Source organism: Typopeltis vanoorti, chromosome 21 (genome assembly GCF_054136105.1).
Source record: "Typopeltis vanoorti isolate ZY-2024b chromosome 21, IOZ_Tvanoo_1.0, whole genome shotgun sequence".
NCBI classification, from domain to species: Eukaryota; Metazoa; Arthropoda; class Arachnida; order Uropygi; family Thelyphonidae; genus Typopeltis; species Typopeltis vanoorti.
In genome coordinates, this window is record NC_143569.1 from 4,424,700 (window position 1) to 4,447,830 (window position 23,131).

The 23,131-nt window shown below is 31.7% G+C and overlaps 1 protein-coding gene across 1 annotated transcript in view; it reads left to right on the forward strand.

The window, feature by feature from the left end:
- LOC150094600 (cell adhesion molecule Dscam1-like) overlaps positions 1-19,288 on the forward strand; it is a 229,002-nt gene extending 209,714 nt beyond the window's left edge. Inside the window, exons 18-21 of the mRNA XM_090411601.1 lie at positions 1,874-2,059; positions 6,389-6,682; positions 10,298-10,468; positions 19,026-19,288. Of these exons, the coding sequence (XP_090267727.1) occupies positions 1,874-2,059; positions 6,389-6,682; positions 10,298-10,468; positions 19,026-19,288 (914 nt within the window). The remainder of the gene's footprint in view (positions 1-1,873; positions 2,060-6,388; positions 6,683-10,297; positions 10,469-19,025) is intronic.
- The last annotated feature ends 3,843 nt before the right edge of the window (positions 19,289-23,131 follow it).

Sequence of the window (23,131 nt, forward strand, 5' to 3'; positions counted from 1 at the left end):
ACATTAAACAATTCAGTGCAGTAGTAATACTCGTGGAAAATATTCAACCGACATTTTTATTGTTTTATGTGAATCCCACATGCGAGAAGTTGTTAACCTATAGTACATTAGTATTTTGAGTGGAGTAACTTAGATAACTTTAAGCCCTAATGTAGGGACCAACCATGGAACTTAATTAAATCACATCAGGTATCCAATAATATAAGCAGTGCATTAGTTTCAGGCTGGACGATGAAAATGATGTATGAAAGTTGGCGTCACCAGCTAAATTATTAAAACATTAATAACCTCTATTGCCCCACTGAAATTGAACTATACTGAAGATCTCAATGATGAATAGAATCTGGTCGTAACATGGAACTAATGACAAGAGACAGGAAGTGTTTTATATAAATATGAAATACATTGCCTGCGAGATACCTCCCATTATTATAATTCTGTTATAATAACGATAAATTATTTCTCTACGGGGATCTAAGTAATATTGGGATCTAAGCTGCTTATATGAATACAAAAAATCGATCCCTTTTAAAAATAAGATTTGATTCGATAATTGTCAGAGGTTTCGTATAGAAAACGTCTGACAACTCTATGAAAACTCTATTGGTGATAGTAATACTACAGAGGAAATGTGCATATTGATAAGTATTTTAATAATGGGTTCCATTTATTCGTAACATGATCAGATTTACTAAAATGCAGAACCGAATATTCCTGATAGAGTAATAACAGCAATTTGACGGAAACAAATAATTAGAAAGCAGTACCAAACGTTCAAATCAAAACAAAAGCTAAATTGGGTCTTCAAGCAATGTAAATTTACTGTTTTAAACAGCAAAATCAGGATGAAACTTTAATCCATTTGTTCTGATATGAACAATTTACCTTCGTTTTCTTGCTAAATATACACTGAGAACTGAACTAGATCATTGAAGTTAATTCTTTATAACAGCAACGTTTCACAACATTGGAATTTATCGATTTCGGTACTGTAATATTTAATATTGGGATCTAAGTAATATATCGGTCCCATTAAATTTTGAAAACCAATGAACAATCAGTTTCCTCATTATGCCAAATGCAAGAATTAAGTTGTGATTCTTGTAAAATGAATAAACTGTTTTTTTTTTCTCTCCTCCTAACGAAGAAATAATAAAACTATTTATAGATACAATTTTTCTTGTCGAAAAATCGACAGAGATCAAGAAGATAATTTATTTCATCGACGGTATTAAAGACGAACGCCTATGTGATGCCTCTGTATTCTTTCCATAAAATTGTGTGTGTGTAATTTAGTTTCTAAATCTGAATATGATCACATAGATAGGCTTATGTCGTTTACTTTTGTATATGGATTCATACTTTGTTCGCTGCACTCCACATTAAAAAAAAATACTCTAAAATAAATAGCTTAACAAGGAGTTCGTCATTATCCTGGTTATCACTGGATTGTTTTTATGAGAATTATTGAATTATTAGGAAAAAAACAAAATTTAATTATATCAAATTACTATGTAAGCTAGGAAGTGACCAAAATTCCTCAATTTTTAAGGAAATCTTAAAAATCTTAATGTCTATACAGTGTATTATGTACGAAGGTACACTTTTAATAAATAAGAAATAAATAAGAAAGTTTAATATTTTAGCAAGCAGGCTTTTAGATAAAAGATTATAGCTACTTTTAGTTTAAATAAACAATTGTTTATTGAGAATAGGATGAAAGATACTGATTTAATACATTAAAAAACTGACACTTGGAACTATTCAGGTTTGTGTCCTTAACTAATAAATAACTGTCATGCGTTAATTTTAATCTACTCTGATTTTTTTTAAAGAAAAAATCGGAATCTACAACATTTGTTTTGTTTTTCAGGTTATATTCTCCACCATAAACGTATTGGATCGCAGTGGGAGGAGACTCACTTAGCGGGAGACAGAACTAGTTATACGTATCACGATTTACAGTGTGGAACCACCTATTCTTTCTATTTAGTAGCTTTCAACAATGCTGGAAAAGGACCACCGAGCTCAGAAATATCTGCTAGAACAGATGGAGGAGGTAAGGTATAAAAATGAATTATTGATCAAAACTACATTTCATACATTAGGAAGTATTCCAAGACGACCAGTTAATATTTGCGACCAGTCATGACAAGCCAGTAAGATCTCATAATTCCAGAAAGGAAAAAAATAAAAGGAGGGAAACTATTCTGAAAGTTGTAAAGTACAATCGGTTTTTAAGAAAAATTTTCCAGTCAGAACCATGAAACATTTTAGATTTAAACAGTGACTAGAAAATGTATAAATTTCCTCCGGGAATTCTGATATATTTACTGGAACTTTATTCTTTTTACATAAAAATTTCTGCGCATTCCTTTAGAAATTTATGACCAGCTGTAAGTTTTATGAATCTCCAGCTATCTGTTCTCGAAATTCTTCGAGTGCATGGGAATTCACCTGCCATGCACGAGATATGAGTTCTTTAAGTAGCTTTTTCAAGTATTTTCACAATATGTACAAGAAAAAGACCCTAAGAACACTTCAAAAATCACGTTTTAAATACGCGTATATGAAAAGAAAACAAATCTGGATATGTTTTATTTTTACAACATACATCAATGGAGATGAAAACTACACGCGGTAGTCGATGGATTAAGGAGGGGAGGGAGTTCAAGTCTTCTGATAGCTGAAGCAAGGCTTGTTTTCTTTATCTTTCTTGGAAATATTTCAAAAGGATAACTACATGTATAACACTATATAATAGTATTTATAATCATTCATACATGCAAATAAGAAGTATGAAATAAAAAGCACTCGAACACAACACAGAAAATTAATAAATTCACTCTTCCTTTTCATGGCATATGCAGTAGAAATATTGCGTCGATTAAATTCACACTTTTATTACACAACCTGTATTTTGCTATTGGATGGACTCTGTCATAACTTAAATTATAAGTGAAAAATACCCTGAGAACTTCTGTTTAGGTTAATTACTGCCAAGAATGTACGTTCGGAACAGTATGGAATAATACACCATTACCAGATAAACATTGACCAAATCAGAAGCCATGAAAGTATGAGGTGCAAGCTGACATTCATAGATGTCAGAATGTAAAGGTGTCGGACTGATTTAGAAGATTGTTGTAAGTTACTTAGTCTATCAAATTATTCGTATCCTTAGTATACAAAAGAGTTCTGACGACACTGCTTCGAAAGAAAAATGATTCCGCAGATTAGACAGATATCAAAACATCTCAAAATAATTCTCTTTAGCTGCAAATTAATGGAGATTCAGAAATTGGATCTCCGTTAATTTTCAGGAACCAATCACAACTGCAGTAAGCCGCGGTATAAATGTTAATAAAACTGAAGTATAATCAGAAGTAGTAATCAGAATAATGCATAGTCATCATTGGAATGAAGAAGGGTTAAAAAAATCTCTTGTTTGGATAAACGTTATTGCCACAGTATGCTGCTCCAAAAATAGTCTTGGTCATGGAAGTGGGGGGGGGGGTATGAACGCCTCACTTAGGGGAGGAATGAAAGAGATACTCAGATATTATCATAAATCGATAAGACTGTCTACCAGAACAATCACAGCTGTAACTCAGATCAAAGGAAAGATGATTTATAACTTGTCCAAATGAATATAACATAGCAGGAGGATAATCAGAGCTTCGAAACAAGCGTCTAACTTAGTAAAAAGATAAAGGGAATATCAGTTAAAACAATGAAATCATACAAAGAAAATCAACAGAAATTGTACGAGTTAATTATGTAATTCCTCAAAAAAAAAAAAAAAATGCGCTTGGCTTACATTCATATATTTGTATAGCGAAATCACAAAACAAACTGGAAACCCAGAGAAAGTTATTATTATTTCTAACAAAATAATGCAAGATATTAAGTTATCAGCAATTTGGCACTAAAGTAATTGAATACTTCTTTCTCCAATATGTTCAGGGTATTCGGCATCGTCAGTCTGGATGGTGGAATAAAATGTATATCTACTTTCTACTCAACCAAAGTTTCATTTAGGTCTCTGAACAGGATATTGGTATTAATCCGCTATTAATACACTACAGATTTACAGCTTTTCTTGAATGAGTTCACAAAAATTAAAATTAATTATTAACTTGCACATGAAAATGTATAAGTGATGATATTTATCCTTAATTTTGAAGTTCCAAACTGGAAAGTATTTGGGTTATCATTGCATACTTTTTACATTTGTTTAAATAAACATAGTTTTCACCATATCGAATAATCAGTTGCACATTGGCTTTTTGAATTATTAGATTTAACATTTGACTTGCTCTGTTGTTAAAAAGTATTATTCAAATATTCAATAAACATTGAGTTTAAAATAACATTTTGTATAAACTAAAACAGATCTTTTACGTTACGAATGTTTTAAACTTTTCTCTTTATTTCACTACGTTAATGAAGCACAAAAAATTTAATTCGAAACTCGAAAAAAAATTAAATTCCATACTACTCCTACTCATTTGAATTAGTTATCTCTTCTTTCTAGAACCAATATTTCTTATACTAGGATAAGGGACATCCCCTTGACTATAATTTGTTCTTTAATAAGTGATTCCTCAAAGTTTATTTTTTAAAATAATTTACAGTTTACTATAAAATATTTTTCCCTTTCCGTTACATGAAAAATCCTTTGACTATAGATTTATGTTTCAATAAGAGAGTGCTCCTGATATATTTTTTTAATTTACAGTTTAATATAAATTAATTTCCTTTCCGTTACACGAAGTAATTTATAGTGTCCCTTCATATTAAATTTGATCAATGTTTTGCATTTGCAAGTTCAGTTGTTCAGGAAGAGAAATAAATGTGTTCATTTTCTTATAAGTTCATCATTTTAATTCTAAAAACAAATTCGATTAATTTGAAACGCTTAGCTCATAAGCTAAAATGTTGGATATAAAGCAAAACTTCGGTATGGGAGAAAATAAAAGTTTAATTGAGTGTAAAACAAATTGCCTGACAAGGTTATTAGCAATAAATTTCCTGTGAAAATATTACTTTCATTTTTGCAAAGAAAATGCTTTTTCGCATTTAACCGGCTGTAAATAAAATTGATTTACTGACACTTTTAATTAACTGTTAGCAAAGAAGTGAAGAATTATTGCATGGACCTAAAAACCGCATTCATAAAATATCATAATTTCATTTAGTGGGAAAAACATCGTAGCATTCTTTTGCTAATTAAAATTTCCTATATTCAACACCAATAAACAATGTAGTGAATCATTATCTCAACAAAATGATTGATTAGCACCGCAGTATTTGAATAGCTTTCGTAAATAATAATGATGATATATTTAATCATACCAAAAATAGCCGTACAAGTAGAGGGTTTCAAATAATGAGGAAAATGAAAAGAGATACAGCCGATTTTTATTTTCTGTAAAATGTTAGTTTTACAGCTTATCAGCTGCATTCAAAGATAATTGAATTAACAAATGCATATACGCTTTTAAAGGCAGATGTAAATTTATTATTTGAAAACGCCATGCTGTTTTAATACAAAGAATTGACGTGTTTAATCGTGCTTGTGACATAGTAAACTATTATTAGAAACATGCAGGCACAATCAAGAATTAATAATAAAGATTTTGCAGCTTTTTCGTTTGAAAATATCATGCCATCGTCAGTGCACAAGAAAATTCACAAAGTACTTTACGAACAATCAAGAGCCACGTTGTGAATTTGCTTGTGCACAGATGATGGCCTATTAGGTTCAGATCGAAATAGCTGAATAATAGTTATTATTATTAATTCTTGTGCCTACGAGTTTCTAGTAATAAAAAAGTGACGAATTTTTATAGATGCTATTAATACTTTATACCTCCCTATTATGAAAATGCTGCAATATGTGTAAGGGTTCAAGCATGATTATTTAAATATACTACTTAAACACGTTTTTTAAAAAATCAGAATTCGATTTTTCAAAATATCCAATATTTGTTTGATTTATTGCAACACAATTCGTGAATCGATACGAATATCCATAAATTCATGGAATATATTCTGGTAATAACTGTGTGTTAAGTTCCCAACTAATTACAGATCATTCGGAGGGGTGGGGGGGGGGGAGTTAAAATGTAGCATTTTCCAAACCAACTACAATAACAGAAAAGTGTTCAAAATATACTTTTCATAGAATTTCTCCTAACAGAAATGATATTTTATATATTTTAATGTATACTTTATATCTGATAATTGCATTATTCACAGTGTAGAATATTATTTAACCAGTAATTTAATTATGCTTCTTATTTTGAATTTATTATTTAGTAAAACAAATGTTTCCTGTGCACATTTTTATTGTGATCCTTCATTGAAATATTTATTCTTATAGTTCCAGTTGCTCCAGAGAAGACGAGATTATTGACTCTTAATTCTACTTTTGTGACCATTCACCTGAGCACATGGCAAAGCGGAGGTTGTCCTATAACTTTTTTTGTCATCCAGTATAAGCCACGAGGACAAAAGGAATGGACATTAATGTCAAATAACATAATCCCGGATCAACAAGATCTTATAATACCAGATCTCAGTCCCGGAACATGGTATTCCCTTTTAATGACAGCACACAACGAAGCAGGAGCCACTGATGAAAAATACATTTTTGCTACTTTGACTTTGGACGGAGGTAATTTGAAAGATTATGTAGATAAATGCTTTGATGAGGGCTGCGTTAAAATGATGAGAAAAGTTCATTAACATAACGAGTTAGAACAAGCGCTTATTAAGTTTCTTATTACCATAACTTAAAAATGTCGCGATTCCATTTACACCAGAATACTTATCATAAATAGAGCCTATTATCTTAATTACGGCTTAATGAAAGAAAATACACATTTGAAACAATAGCTAAAAGTATATTTAATTAAGGATATGTTTTAAGACATAACACACTGCTAAACTTTATTGTTGGCAATATAATGGAAAGTGGAACAAAGACTTTTCTTATTTTCCATCGAATACTTTAGGGAATGGACTGTTTTAATGCTTAATGAAATCGGTGAATATCAGGGATTCCATTAAATGTCACTTTCTCCATTTTGCTGATCATTAATGATATATTCCGATGGCGACTTTATTCTTTACACGGAAGGGATATCCTCATTGACTTAGGGAGCTGAAGTGATTTTAAATGTTCTCCGGAGCAGAATTCCTGGAGTATTTAATCCTCATCTTACCAAGTTGACTTTGATATAATTTGTTTTAAGCAAATAAAATTTTGTTTCTTTTTTCCATTTACTGTCATGTCAATATTTGAAAAGCTAGATGTTATCATAACGTTATGCAAAATTGATGTTTTAAGTGATTTACTTCGTGATTCGAAAGAGTACGAAGACTTATTTAGTATAGTATAACTGTTGTTTAGAAGTGTACAGGATTTATTCACATATGAAGTTTTATTTAAACTTATATCAATTAAGTTTCAACTCTCAAAGGGTATCGAAAGCTTTGATAAAATCAATAACCTCCTTCATAGATTTTACTGAAGCTTATTTTTATTGACTCAACAAGGCTTTTGATTCTGTTGATAAGCAAAACTTGCAGAAACTGTAAGAGCTTATGGAATGCGTGACAAACTATAAGCATTATGATGACTGCCTTACATAATAACAGTGAGGCTTGTATTAACGTTGAAAAGGCTTATAGTGAATCGTTTAAAGTAATAACACAAAATCGCAGGATTATCTCCTGTGACTTTTTCTATTTATTCTTGTAATTTAATTTGTGATGAAAAAGACGGAAAGGGAATGATTTGGAATTAAAGTGGCCTCAAGTATCTTACAGTACTTGATCTGGATTGTGCTGATAATTTGGATTTATTCACAAATTATAATGTGGAAGAAATGAACTCCATATTTTTGCAATTGATGATGCTGGGACTCAAATAGGTTTGACTATCGGTATTAAGAAAACGAAGCTACGAAGACAGGTGATAAAGATGAGATCTCTCTTTTCTAAAGAATATATAATAGAAAAAAATCTCATTTCATTTACCTTAGGAGCTGTGCAATCGATATTAGTGAAGTGAGGAATGAAGTGGATAGCAGATTACGGATGATATCAGGAGTGTTCAAAAATATGGATAGTTGGGAAAGATGTAGACTTGATGCTTTTAATCAACGGTGTTTAAGGAGTGTTTCGGGGTTACGATAGTTTATCGTAACCCCGAAACCCATGACTAATGATATTTGTTGGATGAATGATAATCGCCTTTTAGTTCTGTCCTGTGTAAGGAAAGGATGTGATGGCTCAGCTATGTCCTCAGAATGCAAGACATTCTGATGGTCAACAAGGTGATGTATGTTCAGTGGTCCAGAAAGTGTTCGGGTAAGAGGTAGGTCCGGAATTAAATGGATCGACAATCTCAAACAAGACATTTAACATTAATACATGAATCGATAGCGTTCGCTCAGGACAGATACACGTTGTGTAGGAAGCTATTCCATCTGATCAGATCTTCGTGAACTCTTGGTTGCTCGACATATGTATTTCGAAATGAAAATTTTTGACATTCGGTTTTAAAATTAAATAAATGCTTTAATATCTCGTTGCTGAATGACGAAAGTGAAATCCTTCTTCCTGAAAAGCTGTTTATTACTAATTTTGGGAAAAAATTAGTATATCTGAACTTCCGGGCATTGCTACATTACAAGGTATTTTGATTATTAACTTCGATTAATATGATAGTCAAATTTATTTGCTTTCCATAGACTTTCAAATTCTAAATGTTCCACATTACTATACTCAAGCGCTCGACATAAGCTTTAAACATTCCATTCAAAGGCATTTCAGATGTAACAAACTTTGTGTGATCTGAACCAAGCCATTCTGAACCTTCATGAAGATCACTATTTTTTTTTTTTTTTTAAATATGTCACCAGTAAAGAAGAGCAAAACACTTAGCTCCTTATTCTGATAAAAACCTAAAGTAATCTTAGATTCTCACAGTTTGAGAATCTAAGATTACCTTAGATTCTCAAAGTTTGAGAATCTAATGTAGTTAAGAACTCATCGTTTCCACAAAAGGAAATTATGTGAAATATATCAATGTCTATTCTTGTTAAAATACTTATCATATTGTACGCAAGATTTAAGAGGTGGAAATTTTCACAATGCTCTCCAACATTGGTCAAATCATTACCCCTTTATACAACTCTGCATTCGCTGATACGACGGTTTTAGCGACATGATGCTCCTTTGAATTAACCGATGCGCAGTTTTCATGACCTGTTTATTTACGACGTCATTACTTGCTACGTCTGTTTGTGTTTTGGTGTTTCGCTGTGAATTATAAACATGTTCATAACTTATTTTTTATTGTTAATAATGGCGGATAAAATTCAAAATGAGGGTGCTGTTACTTTTACTGAAAAGAAAATGCGTAAAACTGTTGCATTAGATACTAAGATTAAATTTTTAAATTTAATGACGGTACCGAACACTGAGATGGCTTTCAAGCTAAACTTACTACGCAGTAAGTTTAGCCTGAAAACTGAAACTGTTACAGTTGTTTAAAACAAAGTTCTTAGTAAAATGAAAAATACTTCACTAGTTAGTAGTGCAGTTGCCCATAAACGTGACAAGCTTATTGTTGCAATATAATAATAATAATAATAATAATAATAATAATGGTGTACTATTCATAAGAACCTTTTCATTTGCGAAAATTATTCTGAATTTTTCGTTTGCATATCTCACGTAAAAATGCGTTATTTATGACATTTATGAACATCTATGACTGCTCAGAAACCTTATTAAACCAATACATGTATCAACAAGAGGAAAAAAATAGATAGTGATTCTCTATACGAGAGTGGTCTGGAATCTGACTTGTATGACCGGAGTATGGCTCTATTTTATGAGACTATTACTCTTGCATTGTTACTGTCCCGTACTCTACCTGAACTAAAAAATGATTGAGATGTCTAGTTATGTATGTAGTTATCAAATGTCCAGCAGTCATATTTATAAACAATGTGTGTCGTTCATTAATAGCGTTATATAGCACATGCAAAGTTTTGGGCGTCATACATGGTACTCAATAACATAATGGCTATGAAATTTTTCATTAGTTCCTTTTAAATTTTATTTGTGCAGACAGTTCACATGTAGATAAAACTGTTGTAGAAATAAATATTCTTTTATTTAATTTATATCGTTTATTATACATGGCACTACGAAGATCAATATATTCTTCTTTTTTCCCTTTAATTCATGCTTTTATTTTATTATTTCTCTATAGAACCACCTCCTCATCCATCGGAAATCACAGGGATTCACAGTGATCTCTACCGTCATATGACAGTGACCGTTCCAGTTGTAAGTTCATCTGTTGTATTAATAATTGTTCTTCTTGCTCTATATGTGATAACACGAAAAAGAGTGTCACAACCAAGGCAGCATACACCTGACGGTACGTATTTGTTACTTTCGTATGTAAGTTTAATTCCATGTATGGCCATGATAAACATGCTACTGATTGCATTCCTAACAACCTTCAATTTAAATCAGTATTAATTTTCGTACATAAAAATATTTTTTTCTGATTAGAAGACAAATTGCATGATCATGTTCTATTCATAAACAACATTATACATTGAAGGCATTTGGAGCCCATCAACCACTTCATTACCTTAGTTTCTAGAATTGAATTGAAGAAACATTTATATTCATTTATGTCTGACTGGAAAAGCGCTAAATGCATTATCCTGAACACTGCCATTCTTGATGTCAGTCTCATGTAATATTTGAAATTTGGGAAATAACAGTAATCTACAGAGTTCAGTAAACCGCTTTTGCTTACAAAAAAATGATATCTTTTAATCTCCATATTTTGGTAAGATCCTTCAACCACACAGTTTCTCAACTCAGTGTTTGGAATAGTCAAGCTGCCTGTCTAAATATTTAATCAAAGCAAGCTGACACTAATAGTGGCTAACGCAATTTTGTCTTATTTCATTAGCAGAAACTTTACATATAGACATAAAATCTTACTAATATATGTTCCAATAATACAGACTTATTGTGCAAGAAACGTATGTGAAACTAAAGCTAATATCCTACTGAAATATCTGTGACTTTCCCATCATTTTTATCTTAAGAGAATTCGCAAAAAGAAGAAATTTGAAGACCTCTTAAATAATTTAAAGTAAAGCAACTTAAAGTATTCATATATATAAATGAAAAATATCAATATCATTAAATAAGCTAAAGATGAAAATAAAGAAAAGAGTTAACAGAGGTAGAAGATAAAAATTGAAAAGGGGCGAAGAGAAACAGACTTGTAGTCAGAGAACAGCTAACAGGCATTAGAATTTTAATAGATAAAAGTAATTCATTCATTCATTCATTCCTAAGCATAATAACAGCAATATTTGCTCTGAAGTGCTTGTTTATAGTATCAAATATGTTCATATACAATGAAATTTTATTGAAATGCTAAACCATCCCAAACATTAGGTATTTTATTTAATCTCTTAACATTAGCTGTATTAATTTTAACATCATAACGTTTATTGGCCGAGTGGTCAACAAATATGTAGTCCAACCAACGAACAGGATTCAATGTGGTAATGAATGTTTGTCTTAATGATAGCAATCTTTGTCATGATGATAGCAATGTTTGTATATTAACTGAGTATCAGTGTTGAAAAATGGAGGTGACTTTTTTATAATATTTTATTTTGAATTGAAACAACTTCTGCCATCCTATATATTTCTCCAAATGTGTGACTCTGGCATCTCTTCTCCAATCTGGTTTCACTTCTAATATCCACATTATCAGTTAACTCATATCTTGCTTCATGGCTGAAGTGTTCACACTTTCAGCAAGGACTTCACATTCCTGTATTTTTGTACGAATTTCAACTTCGGAAGCCTTTATCATCTACCTTTTACACTCAGTCTCTCTTAATAAAAGATCCACTATCTATGTTCATGTGCTTATATATATATATATATATATATATATATATACACGCACATTTTCTAATGCTTTCCTCTCAGAAAATTTAATATATTTTCCATTTCCAAACAGTTGTACCGGCTGCCTGCTGGAATATCGCTAGATTCAATTTTTTTTTCTCTATGGAAAAGTGCATTCTGATTTCATTAAACTTTTTTTTAGTATAGTGTACACAGTTTACTATACCTTGGAATATATAAATATATATATTTTTTAATTTATATTTTTGTGGAGTGACTGTTTTATAGGATGTAGTTCTTCACAGATACGGTTCTGAGGCTCTGCGCTTTTTAGAGGCCTCTAAACAAAGATGAAGAGTCATGTCTACATATTCAGTTTACTGAAAGGCATAATATCAATCCAACGTCTTATCTTGGTAATTAACTGAATATAGGAACAATGGATATTTGAACGCTATTGAAGATTCCGCTCTCATAGTAGTTTAGTATGATCAACTTCGCTGAGGTTGAAATTGATAGCTTTATCTACAAGACGCCGATCTCATTGAATGGTTCTAACATTTTTCATTTATTTTTTGCTTTACACAGCAAAATGAAATTTAATCGTGAAGTAAAGGGAAGCAGCGTCAGTAGCTGCTGTTGAATAAGAATAGTATATGGATAACAAAATTTGAACATGTGGATCATAAGTTCTTAGATAAAATGAGATGAGTAAGAGAATATTCATTTAATTTAGAAATAAAATTGATTTTTAAATGTTCAGTAAAATAAAATGTGCTACTGATATCGACACTCCGATTAAAATTTAATAATATCAAGTCTTTATTTCTCGGTAGAATTATTTAGGTTGCCAAGAACAGGTTTAGTAACGAATTTAAGTTTAATAGTCAAATTTACACAATGTTTAAATATAAGTTTGTTATTGAAATACGCGAATTAAACGTTCTTCCCACTTCACCTGCTAAATACTTCCAGAGAATATTAACTACGGCATTACGTCTGCATTGACACATTGATAAAACACACTGAAACATAAACGATTTTAACAGACTCGCTATTTTTACTTATCTGGTATTGATCTTGCATTCTAGATTTTGATAATGTGTAATGTTCAGTGAACAAGGCTCTTTTGTTATTATTTTGGATTATTCAAGATATTTTATAGCCAAATTAACTAATAGAAAATGCATCATTGAACAAATTTTCGTTATGGAATCATTTCTAAGAATAATTTCGGAAATAAGTTAAAATTCAAAACATGAATCACCACATATAATGATTCATGTTTTACTACTATTTTATGTAATAATATAAAACAGTACTAGTCTAGTGTGTATATGGTCCTCTTCTGAAAAATGCGAAATCACGTGGTAGACAACCATAAAATTGGCGACGAATCGTATGAAGAGACGCTTTATAATAAAACGAAAATTAACAATTAGCATGAGCACTGATTACTTGATCAGATGTAATTATAATAAAGATGTTTCTGTACTTAAATGCATAAATACTTATTAAAACATTATACAATATAAATAATTTCTTTCTATTTAGACATGTATGTCCTGTTTCATTCCATACATTATGTGAAAATAGTCTCATAGCACTTACTGTTGTATAAAAATTGTGTTGAAGTGTCACAGGACATGTTAAAATATTCATTTCATCTTCCAGTTAACATATTAAGCTCTACGGAGCTGTCAATGCCAAGTAACTTGAATTCATGTAACCCTAATTAGTATCCCTATAGGACAGGTGATTTTGTCCAATGTCTGTCAACTGAGGATGTTCTCCGGTTTTCAGAATTGTGAAAAGAAAAACCTTGTCACCTCCATGAGACAAGCTAACTCATTTTCATTTTGTATAAGTATTTCTCCGATTCCGAGAAAAATTAAAAACAAGGTATTGCCAACCATGGTGTATTGTCGCTACTTATTAAGATAAGGATGATTTCTCAGTTCTGAAATATGCCATAAATTCAAAACTTTTCCTGGATGCGATTGCTGTTATATAGTAGTGAAAATGAGAGAAAAATGTGCTTCAATAATGCTTTCTATCCGTACTATTAAAGAGCCTACTGTGTTCGATCATATCTAACAAAATATTGTAGTGAAAATGTTTAGAAAGAAAACCAGTCAGAGGAAGACAGTTAAATGTGGAGAAATTCTGTGATCGAATATATTGTTTCAAAATGCGCATTTTCTGCAGTTTGAGTGGAAAACGAAACAGAACAAGAATTTTTATAAAAGTTGATAAAAGAAATTCAATGACGAAAAGGAAATATCGGAAAAACTTGGAATCCGTATTGGAAATAAGCTAAATCTGACTTTTACGAAAGCTAAAGAAATTTAGAATCTAGTATTTTATTCATTTTTTTACTAGTATTAAATAAACTATTGACAGCAAGAGTAGACAGGACGAGCACCACTGTTAAAAATTGAACAAGAACTTTTTCCTATAGTGTACGTCTGTCTAGAAACTCTTTCAAATGTGGGACCCATGCTACAGAATGACAGAGATAAACGTATATTTCATAGCTGGAAATGAAATATTCATCTAAAAAAAGCCGACTTTGCTCACCTACATAACTTCTACATTCTTCCTAATGGAGAAAAGAATAGACGTGACTAGAGAGCAGTAATGTACCACGCTGCCTATTGCATTCAATCATGCTTTTTCCTTTCATGTTTGGCATTGTGCAGAAGCTCGATCAACTTTCATATGCGAACCGCGCTATGTGTAGAACTAGCTGTGTAACATGAAAAAAGCATAAAATAGTTTGGAAGAAAATTATAAATATGCAGAAAAATAAAGTAATATAATATATATCATTTACAGAACTTTTCTGACACAAGCATTCCATGCTTAATACTATTTTTCTTAATACATAAACGCATTACGTCTCTTATTATAATCACATTTTAACTTTTATATTCACAGATATAATAGAGTTGCGATTAATCGAATAAAAGAACAGTCAACAGCTTTTATTGGTCTGCTGGTGAATATGAGTTTACAGGAACACAGAATGGGTTCCTGTAAACAAAATGTTTAACACATCTTCGCCACACAAAATAACAATTTTTTTCTTATTTATTTCTTTCAATTAACCAGCTATCCTCGGGTTCTCCTCACCCCGGCTAATTGTGACTTCACTGTATATGCATTACAATTTGGAAGAACACCCCCACAAAGTAATCCTTTTTTGTACTCTTCTTTATTTATTTTATTTTATTTTTTATTTTTTTGTAGCTCCTAGCCACAATTTTTTTTTTTTTTTTTTTTTTTTGTAAACTTCCAGTATATTAGTAAAATTTAAAAATAAATTCCTTCGGTGAGCCAAGAAATTTGTTTATTAATTTTAATATTTATTTTAAAAAAAAAATCTTTAATGCATTTCTTCAATATTTCATCCTGGAAATTACGGTCCGAAATACAAATTAGTTTCATACAAGGTAGAAAATGCAAACGATGAAATGATTTGAAACAACGGGAGCTGTGTGATGTTATACATGACACAACGCAAAGACATTACTGAGGAGACATTATTTATTTATAAATCCATTTATTTAATTTAAGTTATAATTATTTATAATAAATTACAAGTATAATTTAATTTAATTAATTTTTACGTGCTTTTGAAACTGCGCTAGAGAACTAACACGGAACTTATTCAAGCCACTTCAGCCCTACAAATAGTGGGCGTGTCCTCACAGCGGGAGTGAAATTCCTCTCCCACCTAAAGACAATCACAACCATCCATGCCCATGGCTAAATTCGAACCTACAGTTTGGAAAGAGGATAGGTTAACAACTTGGCCAACCAGATCCTTAAAAAGTAATAAAATAAATCCCAGAGGCACCGCTGGAAACGAACCCACAATTTCCTGGTTTATTTCTTTTGTTGCAGAAAAGTATACGTCAATCAGTTTCTTTGTCAAAAAACATACAGCCAATGTTTTATTATTATCTGTTTTTTTCTTATAATTATCGTCTTTTCTTGATTATTATTTAAGAAAGAGATGATAATTTAACCATCCCTTTAACTATTTAAGAGATCCAGTTTACAAATTCCTTAATTTGATTTCTCTTGACTAATACACGAAATTAGAATACCGGACATGTTTGCATTTCATTTAAAAACTTACAACGGAAATTTCCAAGTTTCGTTCTAGTGCATAATAAGTTCCACTGCGAAGTGTGTTGGACACCGAAACAACTGTTGAGGTACAATATCAAACGCAAATGTTTCTGTCATTGATGGATTCGTGGTCCTAGTGAAGCAATGATCCAGATATGCTCTTCTGCTTTACTGAGCAGAATTAAAAGGTTTACTGTTTGTTGAAGTGAAACACATCTCCAGTAAAGCCATAACGTCATAAACTTTGTCTCATTAATCATATTTTCGTGCTAAGAACTTCCAAACTTTGAAAAGATGCGTGTAAAAATAATAAAAGCAATAAATGGTTAGGCAAATCGTGTGTCTGATAATAATGCATACATTGTTTAAGCGCGTTTCAAGCAGACAACCGACTCCATTAAAGGGCATTAGCACTTATCTCCCAAACAATACAGATAAGAAAGAACAGCCTTACTTTTCAGCATTCACTGAAGTGAATGTTACCGAAATGCTAAATAACGGTCATTATCTAATAATTTCCCATGACTATTATAGTATATTTTTGTTTTGCTGGCAGAAACAATAAAGTGATAATATATAAAGACAATGTTTTCAAGAACAACTCATTGTCCACTTCATTATGTCGAGTACTAAGAAACTCGTTTGAAAGAGCTTAGAACAACAAAATTTTGCTGTTCAATCTTATTTTTTATGCATCCCGCTCACGTAAGGTTGTAAACCTCTAGTACCATGGATGACGCTATGGATCTTTTGTATTTATTTATAAATTTAGTATTTTCATTATCCGGAAACTGTGATTCAGAGAATAAACATGGAATCTTCAATAAGTGGGGCAGTAGTATCACCTTATTGTAAATTAATTGGTTAGTTTTTCAAATAAATACAGAATAAAATATTGAAGAAACATTTTGATATGATATTTTTTAATTGAAAAGACTTCTCAGCCATTATACGGAATGTCAGGTGACTAAAGTAGTACCACAGCGTGTAGAATTGGGTACAGCGGGTCATGATAGAAAGTTAACTTATACCCAGTGCCATAACGAGGGCGTAGCGAAAGAGGCGCCGCCTATGGGCGCAACTAGGTTAGGGGCGTAAAACATAAAAATAAATAGATATAAACGTTTGCTATTTTATATCGTATTTTTAAATTTCGACAATACGCCGCTTTAGACACACAAATTCTGCAACACACTGCAACTCATTTTGATGGGGTTAATAGTCGGTATTTAACATATTGCATTTAGTAACATTTAACTTGTTACATTCAAAGTTTTGTCATTTTTGGGTTAGGGTGGCGCAAGTTAGACACTTGCCACAGGCTCTTCCTACCCTCGTTACTGTACTGCTTATACCTAAATGATATTTCTGGTATTACATGAATTTCGCCCGAAAGCAGTCTAGTAAGTCTGATGGCGAAAAATACTTCATTACGTAATTATCGAATTTAAGGATTTTCAAACGTTTAGGAATTGATGTTCTCTTTCATCTTTTATTTGTTCTGTTTTTTTTTTTTTTTTTTAATTCTGATAAGATCTTAGTTCTTCCTTTATCACAGAAGACCTCACAAGTATTGCTCATGATTGCCATGCTAACAGTTAACAAAATAAAACGAATAAAAATAAATGGAACTTTCATTGTATACAAGAACTCTCGTATATGTCATCACTGCATTCTTAGTTGCTAGAAAACGTTTTAACCGAATTTTTAGATATTTTATCACTTTGTTCTCTCAGCAGGATTCCAAGTTCACTTAACACTTGACCAAAATAGAACTGCTAATGTGGTATAGGTCTACAAATTTTAATGGATGAGATCGCGAAAATATCACGAAATGCAACATAAGATTAAAATTTTCAATGGCGAAGTTTTTCGCCATTAGAAAAGCTGTCCTTGCACATTATGCCGTTGTGTGCTGACATTTTTACTATCAACGTCCCAATGTGTTTAAAAAGTCTCATCAAAGTGAATTTGTTTTCTGATTATTTTATTAAATTATCAGTCAGTAAAACCCTTAAATCCTGCTGTAATAAAATTGTAGGGCTATATAACATAACAATGATAGTTGTATCTCTATATGTGAAGAAACTTTTAAACAATTCTAGTCATTTTATATACATTAATACATCGTAGAAGCAGGCAGGACAAAACTGCCTAAAAGAAAATATGAAACCTTAAACTGAGTTGTGGAAGTTCGTCTCCTTTCTTTAAAGTTCTTATTCGTAATGCAGTCTACTACCAGTTATGCACGTCTTAGTTCAAGCTGGGGTATTCAGCATCAAAAGATGGTCTTTATTTTATCCCTGTTCTGTCCCGATAAAAAGCTCACGCACCTATGAAAATATCATGATTGCGAACAGCTGCTAAATTTTTGGAAGGACATAAACCTATACTTTCAATATTAGATGGCATTAGAGCCTGGTAAAGATAGTTTAGGATTGTTCATTATCTGCTTCTTTCTGCATATAAATGCCCTGGTTGCTCTTTTGAAATGCAATGATTCTTTACTAAACTAAACAAAATAACATAAAAAAGATTTCAACATTCATATTTGATGCAGATTTCCTCTTCTAAAGAAATGCCAATGGTGTATTATTATTATCTATAGGTAATAATTTGCATCGTCATGGTCCTTATTAGTTTTATTGTATATCCCTGTTGCCTTAATGTCGCAGAACAGCTTTCGCATTATCCATCTATAACTTATTTTTGTGGACTCAGCTTCCTTGGTATATCCCCAAAAATGTAATAACAGCACACAATCACGAAGGTGTTTAATTAGTGCGAATAGTTTTTGTTACAATTTGCAACATAATACAAAGTATCATGTTACTATGTTTTCTATTCTTCAAGGGTTATAGAATTATCGTTTTACGTATTTTAATAAGTAATATGTTTTGTGCTAGGTGCAGATAATTCTCAGCCAGTGAAAGGAGAAAATGTCTCTCTTTCGGTGACCTCCGACCACACGCAAGATCCTGTATATATTGCAGCGCCATACGATAATAACAGAAGCTCAATGTATCACAGAGAACAAGGCTCATCTTACAGAATCCCTCATGTGGAAAACTTAGCTTTGTTTGAAAAGACTCGTAGTGAATATAATTATGACATTCCCTATCCTGCTAGGCAGGTACGTATGGTCATTCTGGTTAAGGAAATAAGTTAATTATTCTCTTTCGTAAAGCGATTCTAGTGGGGAGAGAGAGAGAGATCGGGCTTTCTCTTATCTAAGTATATTTAACTACGCGAAGCAACATTAATAAACCTTGTGACAACTTATTTTCTTGAATTACAGTTGACAGTCCATTATATAACATATCATAATCTTACTATCAAAGCATCTTGGCTAATTTTTAGTTAAATACGCATAAATAGTAATAATAATCAGACTTTTCAAAGTCTTTAAATTGCAGTGTATCATAATTAGTAAATCAGAGAAATTCTGGCGTGTTTTGATATCGAAAAAAAAAATCATGAAAAGCTCTAAACTAAAACATTAGAATTTATCTTTTCAGCATAAGCTATGTATTATCCATAACTTATCATCATCTTCATAATTATTATCGAAGTATTAAAAATATCAAGAAAATATTCTATAATTAATAAATAAATATATCTAACGATACTTCATCCAATGATAATATGATCAGGAGTTAACAAAAGCCTAACAACATAGTCATTATTGTCATCGATAAATTTAAACGAGATATTTAACGAACAATATCATAGTGTAATAATTCGTTAATTTTGGCACCGGACTCAGACTTAAAACTGACAGGTGCCTTTCTAAAGGTAGGTGTATTTTGTTAACTCGCAAAGATGTAATCTACACTGATAACGAAATATGGAGTATAATGTAATTATTAAAGTAGTTCATGTATATGTTATTAATCTGAGAAATTCAGAAAGAATGCTTGTGCTTCTGTGCACAAACGAGTGTTCGTTTTCAGTAATGGCAGTTAATTCTATTGTGGAGTGCATTGATTCTATTAACAAACATATGTAGGTTTTCTAAGTTGTCCTTCCAAAAGATGAAGATATCATCCACATATCATGAAAAGGTCTGCACATGGTGGCGACAGAAGGCTGCCCATGGCTAGGCCTTCTAATTGTTTGTATAACTTGTTAACTTTGAAAAAATTTGATTGTAGCCAATGCTTGAAGATCTTTGTAATATCTGTAGGAAAGAGATCTTTGATAATTTTCATTACTACTTCTACTGGCACATTCGTGCGTCTAGACTGGCCATTACGTCTGTTTATGTTATTTTAATGTTTTTGAGTTTGTCCACAAAGTGTTGAGAATTTTTTAAGTAGGACTCTGTTTGTCTAATTTTTCCCTTAAGTAAGTTCGCTAGGTGCTTAGCCAATAGGTACGTTGGGGAGGACCTGCCATCCACAATCGGACGAAGTGGCACTTCTTCTTTATGCACTTTAGGCGCTCCATACAGTCTAGCAGTAATGGAATATGAGGATTTAAGTTTTCGTTTTAGTTCTTCAGGTCAAGAATTCATGTTACGGATCAGGAAGTTTGTCTCATTGTGGTTCTTCATGGTAGTATCTCTGTTGATGATTTTGTACGTGGAACTGTCAGATAATAAGTCGTTTATCTTCTTAAACTAGTCTTTTGAGTTAAGTATAACAGTGGCATTCCCCTTGTCTGCTTTCGTTATTATTATTTCTTTGTTCTTCCTCAAGTTTCGAATAGCTTTCCTATCATAAGAGTGGTATTCAGTTGTGTTTGTTTTTCTGTTGCTAGGATGATAGTGCTTTTGAATCTAATATCGTTGGCTACACCTCGTGGTAGTGGGTAGAGACTTTTTTCAATTCCACACATAAAGTCCATTTTTGGTATGTAATTAGGAGTGATTGAAAAGTTAAAACCTTTCTTTAGAATCTCTGATTCATTTTTCGAAAGGCAGTGAGTCGACAAGTTGAAAATCACTTTGTTAACTGGGAGGCCTTTGTGTGTCTGGTATTTTTTCTTGTACAGTTCATTAAATTTGAAACATGAATCAGAGATTCTAAAGAAAGGTTTCAACTTTTCACTCACTCCTAATTACATACCAAAAATGGACTTTATGTCTGGAATTGAAAAACGTTTCTACCCACTACTACAAGGTGTAGCCAACGATATTAGATTCAAAAGCACTATCATCTTAGCAACAGAAAAACAAACACAACTGAATACCACTCTTATGATAGGAAAGCTATTCAGAACTTGAGGAAGAACAAAGAAATAATAATAACGAAAGCAGACAAGGAGATTTCCACCGTTATACTTAACTCAAAAGACTATTTTAAGAAGATAAACGACATACTATCTGACAGTTCCACGTACAAAATCCTCAACAGAGATCCTACCATGAAGAACCACAATGAGACAAACTTCCTGATCCGTAACATGAATTCTTGGCCTGAAGAACTAAAACGAAAACTTAAATCCTCACATCCCATTACTCCTAGACTGTATGGGGTGCCTAAAGTGCATAAAGAAGAAGTGCCACTTCGTCCGATTGTGGATGGCAGGTCCTCCCCAACGTACCTATTGGCTAAGCACCTAGCGAACTTACTTAAGGGAAAAATTAGACAAACAGAGTCCTACTTAAAAAATTCTCAACACTTTGTGGACAAACTCAAAAACGTTAAAATAACACAAACAGACATAATGGCCAGTCTAGACGTAGTGTCCTTGTTCACGAATATACCAGTAGAAGAAGTAATGAAAATTATCAAAGATCTCTTTCCTGCAGATATTACAAAGATGTTCATGCATTGCCTACAATCAAATTTTTTCAAAGTTAATAACAAGTTATACAAACAATTGGAAGGCCTAGCCATGGGCAGCCCTCTGTCGCCACGATGTGCAGACCTTTTTATGGAGAAATTTGAAGATGAAATCTTCACCAGCATTATTCCTAAACCTTCTATATGTGGAGATATGTGATGATATCTTCATCATAAATGAAGGACAAATTAGGCAGTTAATTCTGTGACAATATTCATCCATATATACATATATGGATGAATATTATTTATATATATATATATATATCAACCAAACACATAGAGATTATAAAACACCTTATGCCCGAAATGTTTAACAATAATCTTTTTTTTTTTTTTTGCTGTATAAAGGTGTTTTCAACTACTGTTATAAGAAAAGTGTTTCATAGCAATAATCATATTGTATTAATTGCATTTTATACAATTACCTAATACCGTAACTTTATTATATCTTGTCGTATAAACATTTCGAAACCAATTCATCCAATAATTTGTGAAATATTTAACCTTCAAATAAAATTGCGTATATTTTATTTTTAAACTAGAAATAACCTCTCAATTATATGGCAATAACAAAATAAGTAAAGCATACGCCATTTGCTTTAATATTAGATTGGTACATACAAATGGTAGCATGCCTGCTGCCAAAAATTCTATCCTTGTTGTCAATATTTTCATTAATAAATGTAATATACAATCCATATAAGGATTAGAATACTCATGAGTTTATACATGTTTCGCATAAGACAGAAACTAACAGTATGTTATATTGCAGACAGAAAAGAGATGTAGTCCATATGAATCCGTAGGTGTATACCGTCCATCCAGCCAGAGAGGCAAGTTTTATCTAACTGAAGAGTGAAATTTCGTTCATAATTTGATGCTATTTCGTTTTAGTAATAGCTATATTCTAATATATAATAACGTGTTATAAACGATTTCATAAAAATTGGTTATATACGGTAAAGTAATAGCTAATTCTAACTGAGATCTTAACTACAATAAATAAAGCCACATACATCAGTTTTAAAAAAATCGAAACAGTTTCTTCAAGACCAATTTCTGTAGCTTCTAGAAAAGTCGTCGTCGAAGGCAAAGGGTAATAGTGAAAATTCTGCGACTGTCATATATTACTATGACACATAGGAGACATTCCTGACAGTTAATCTAATATCTGTAGCTCATAAAATCGAACTTTTTTTCCTATGAAGAACACAACAGGA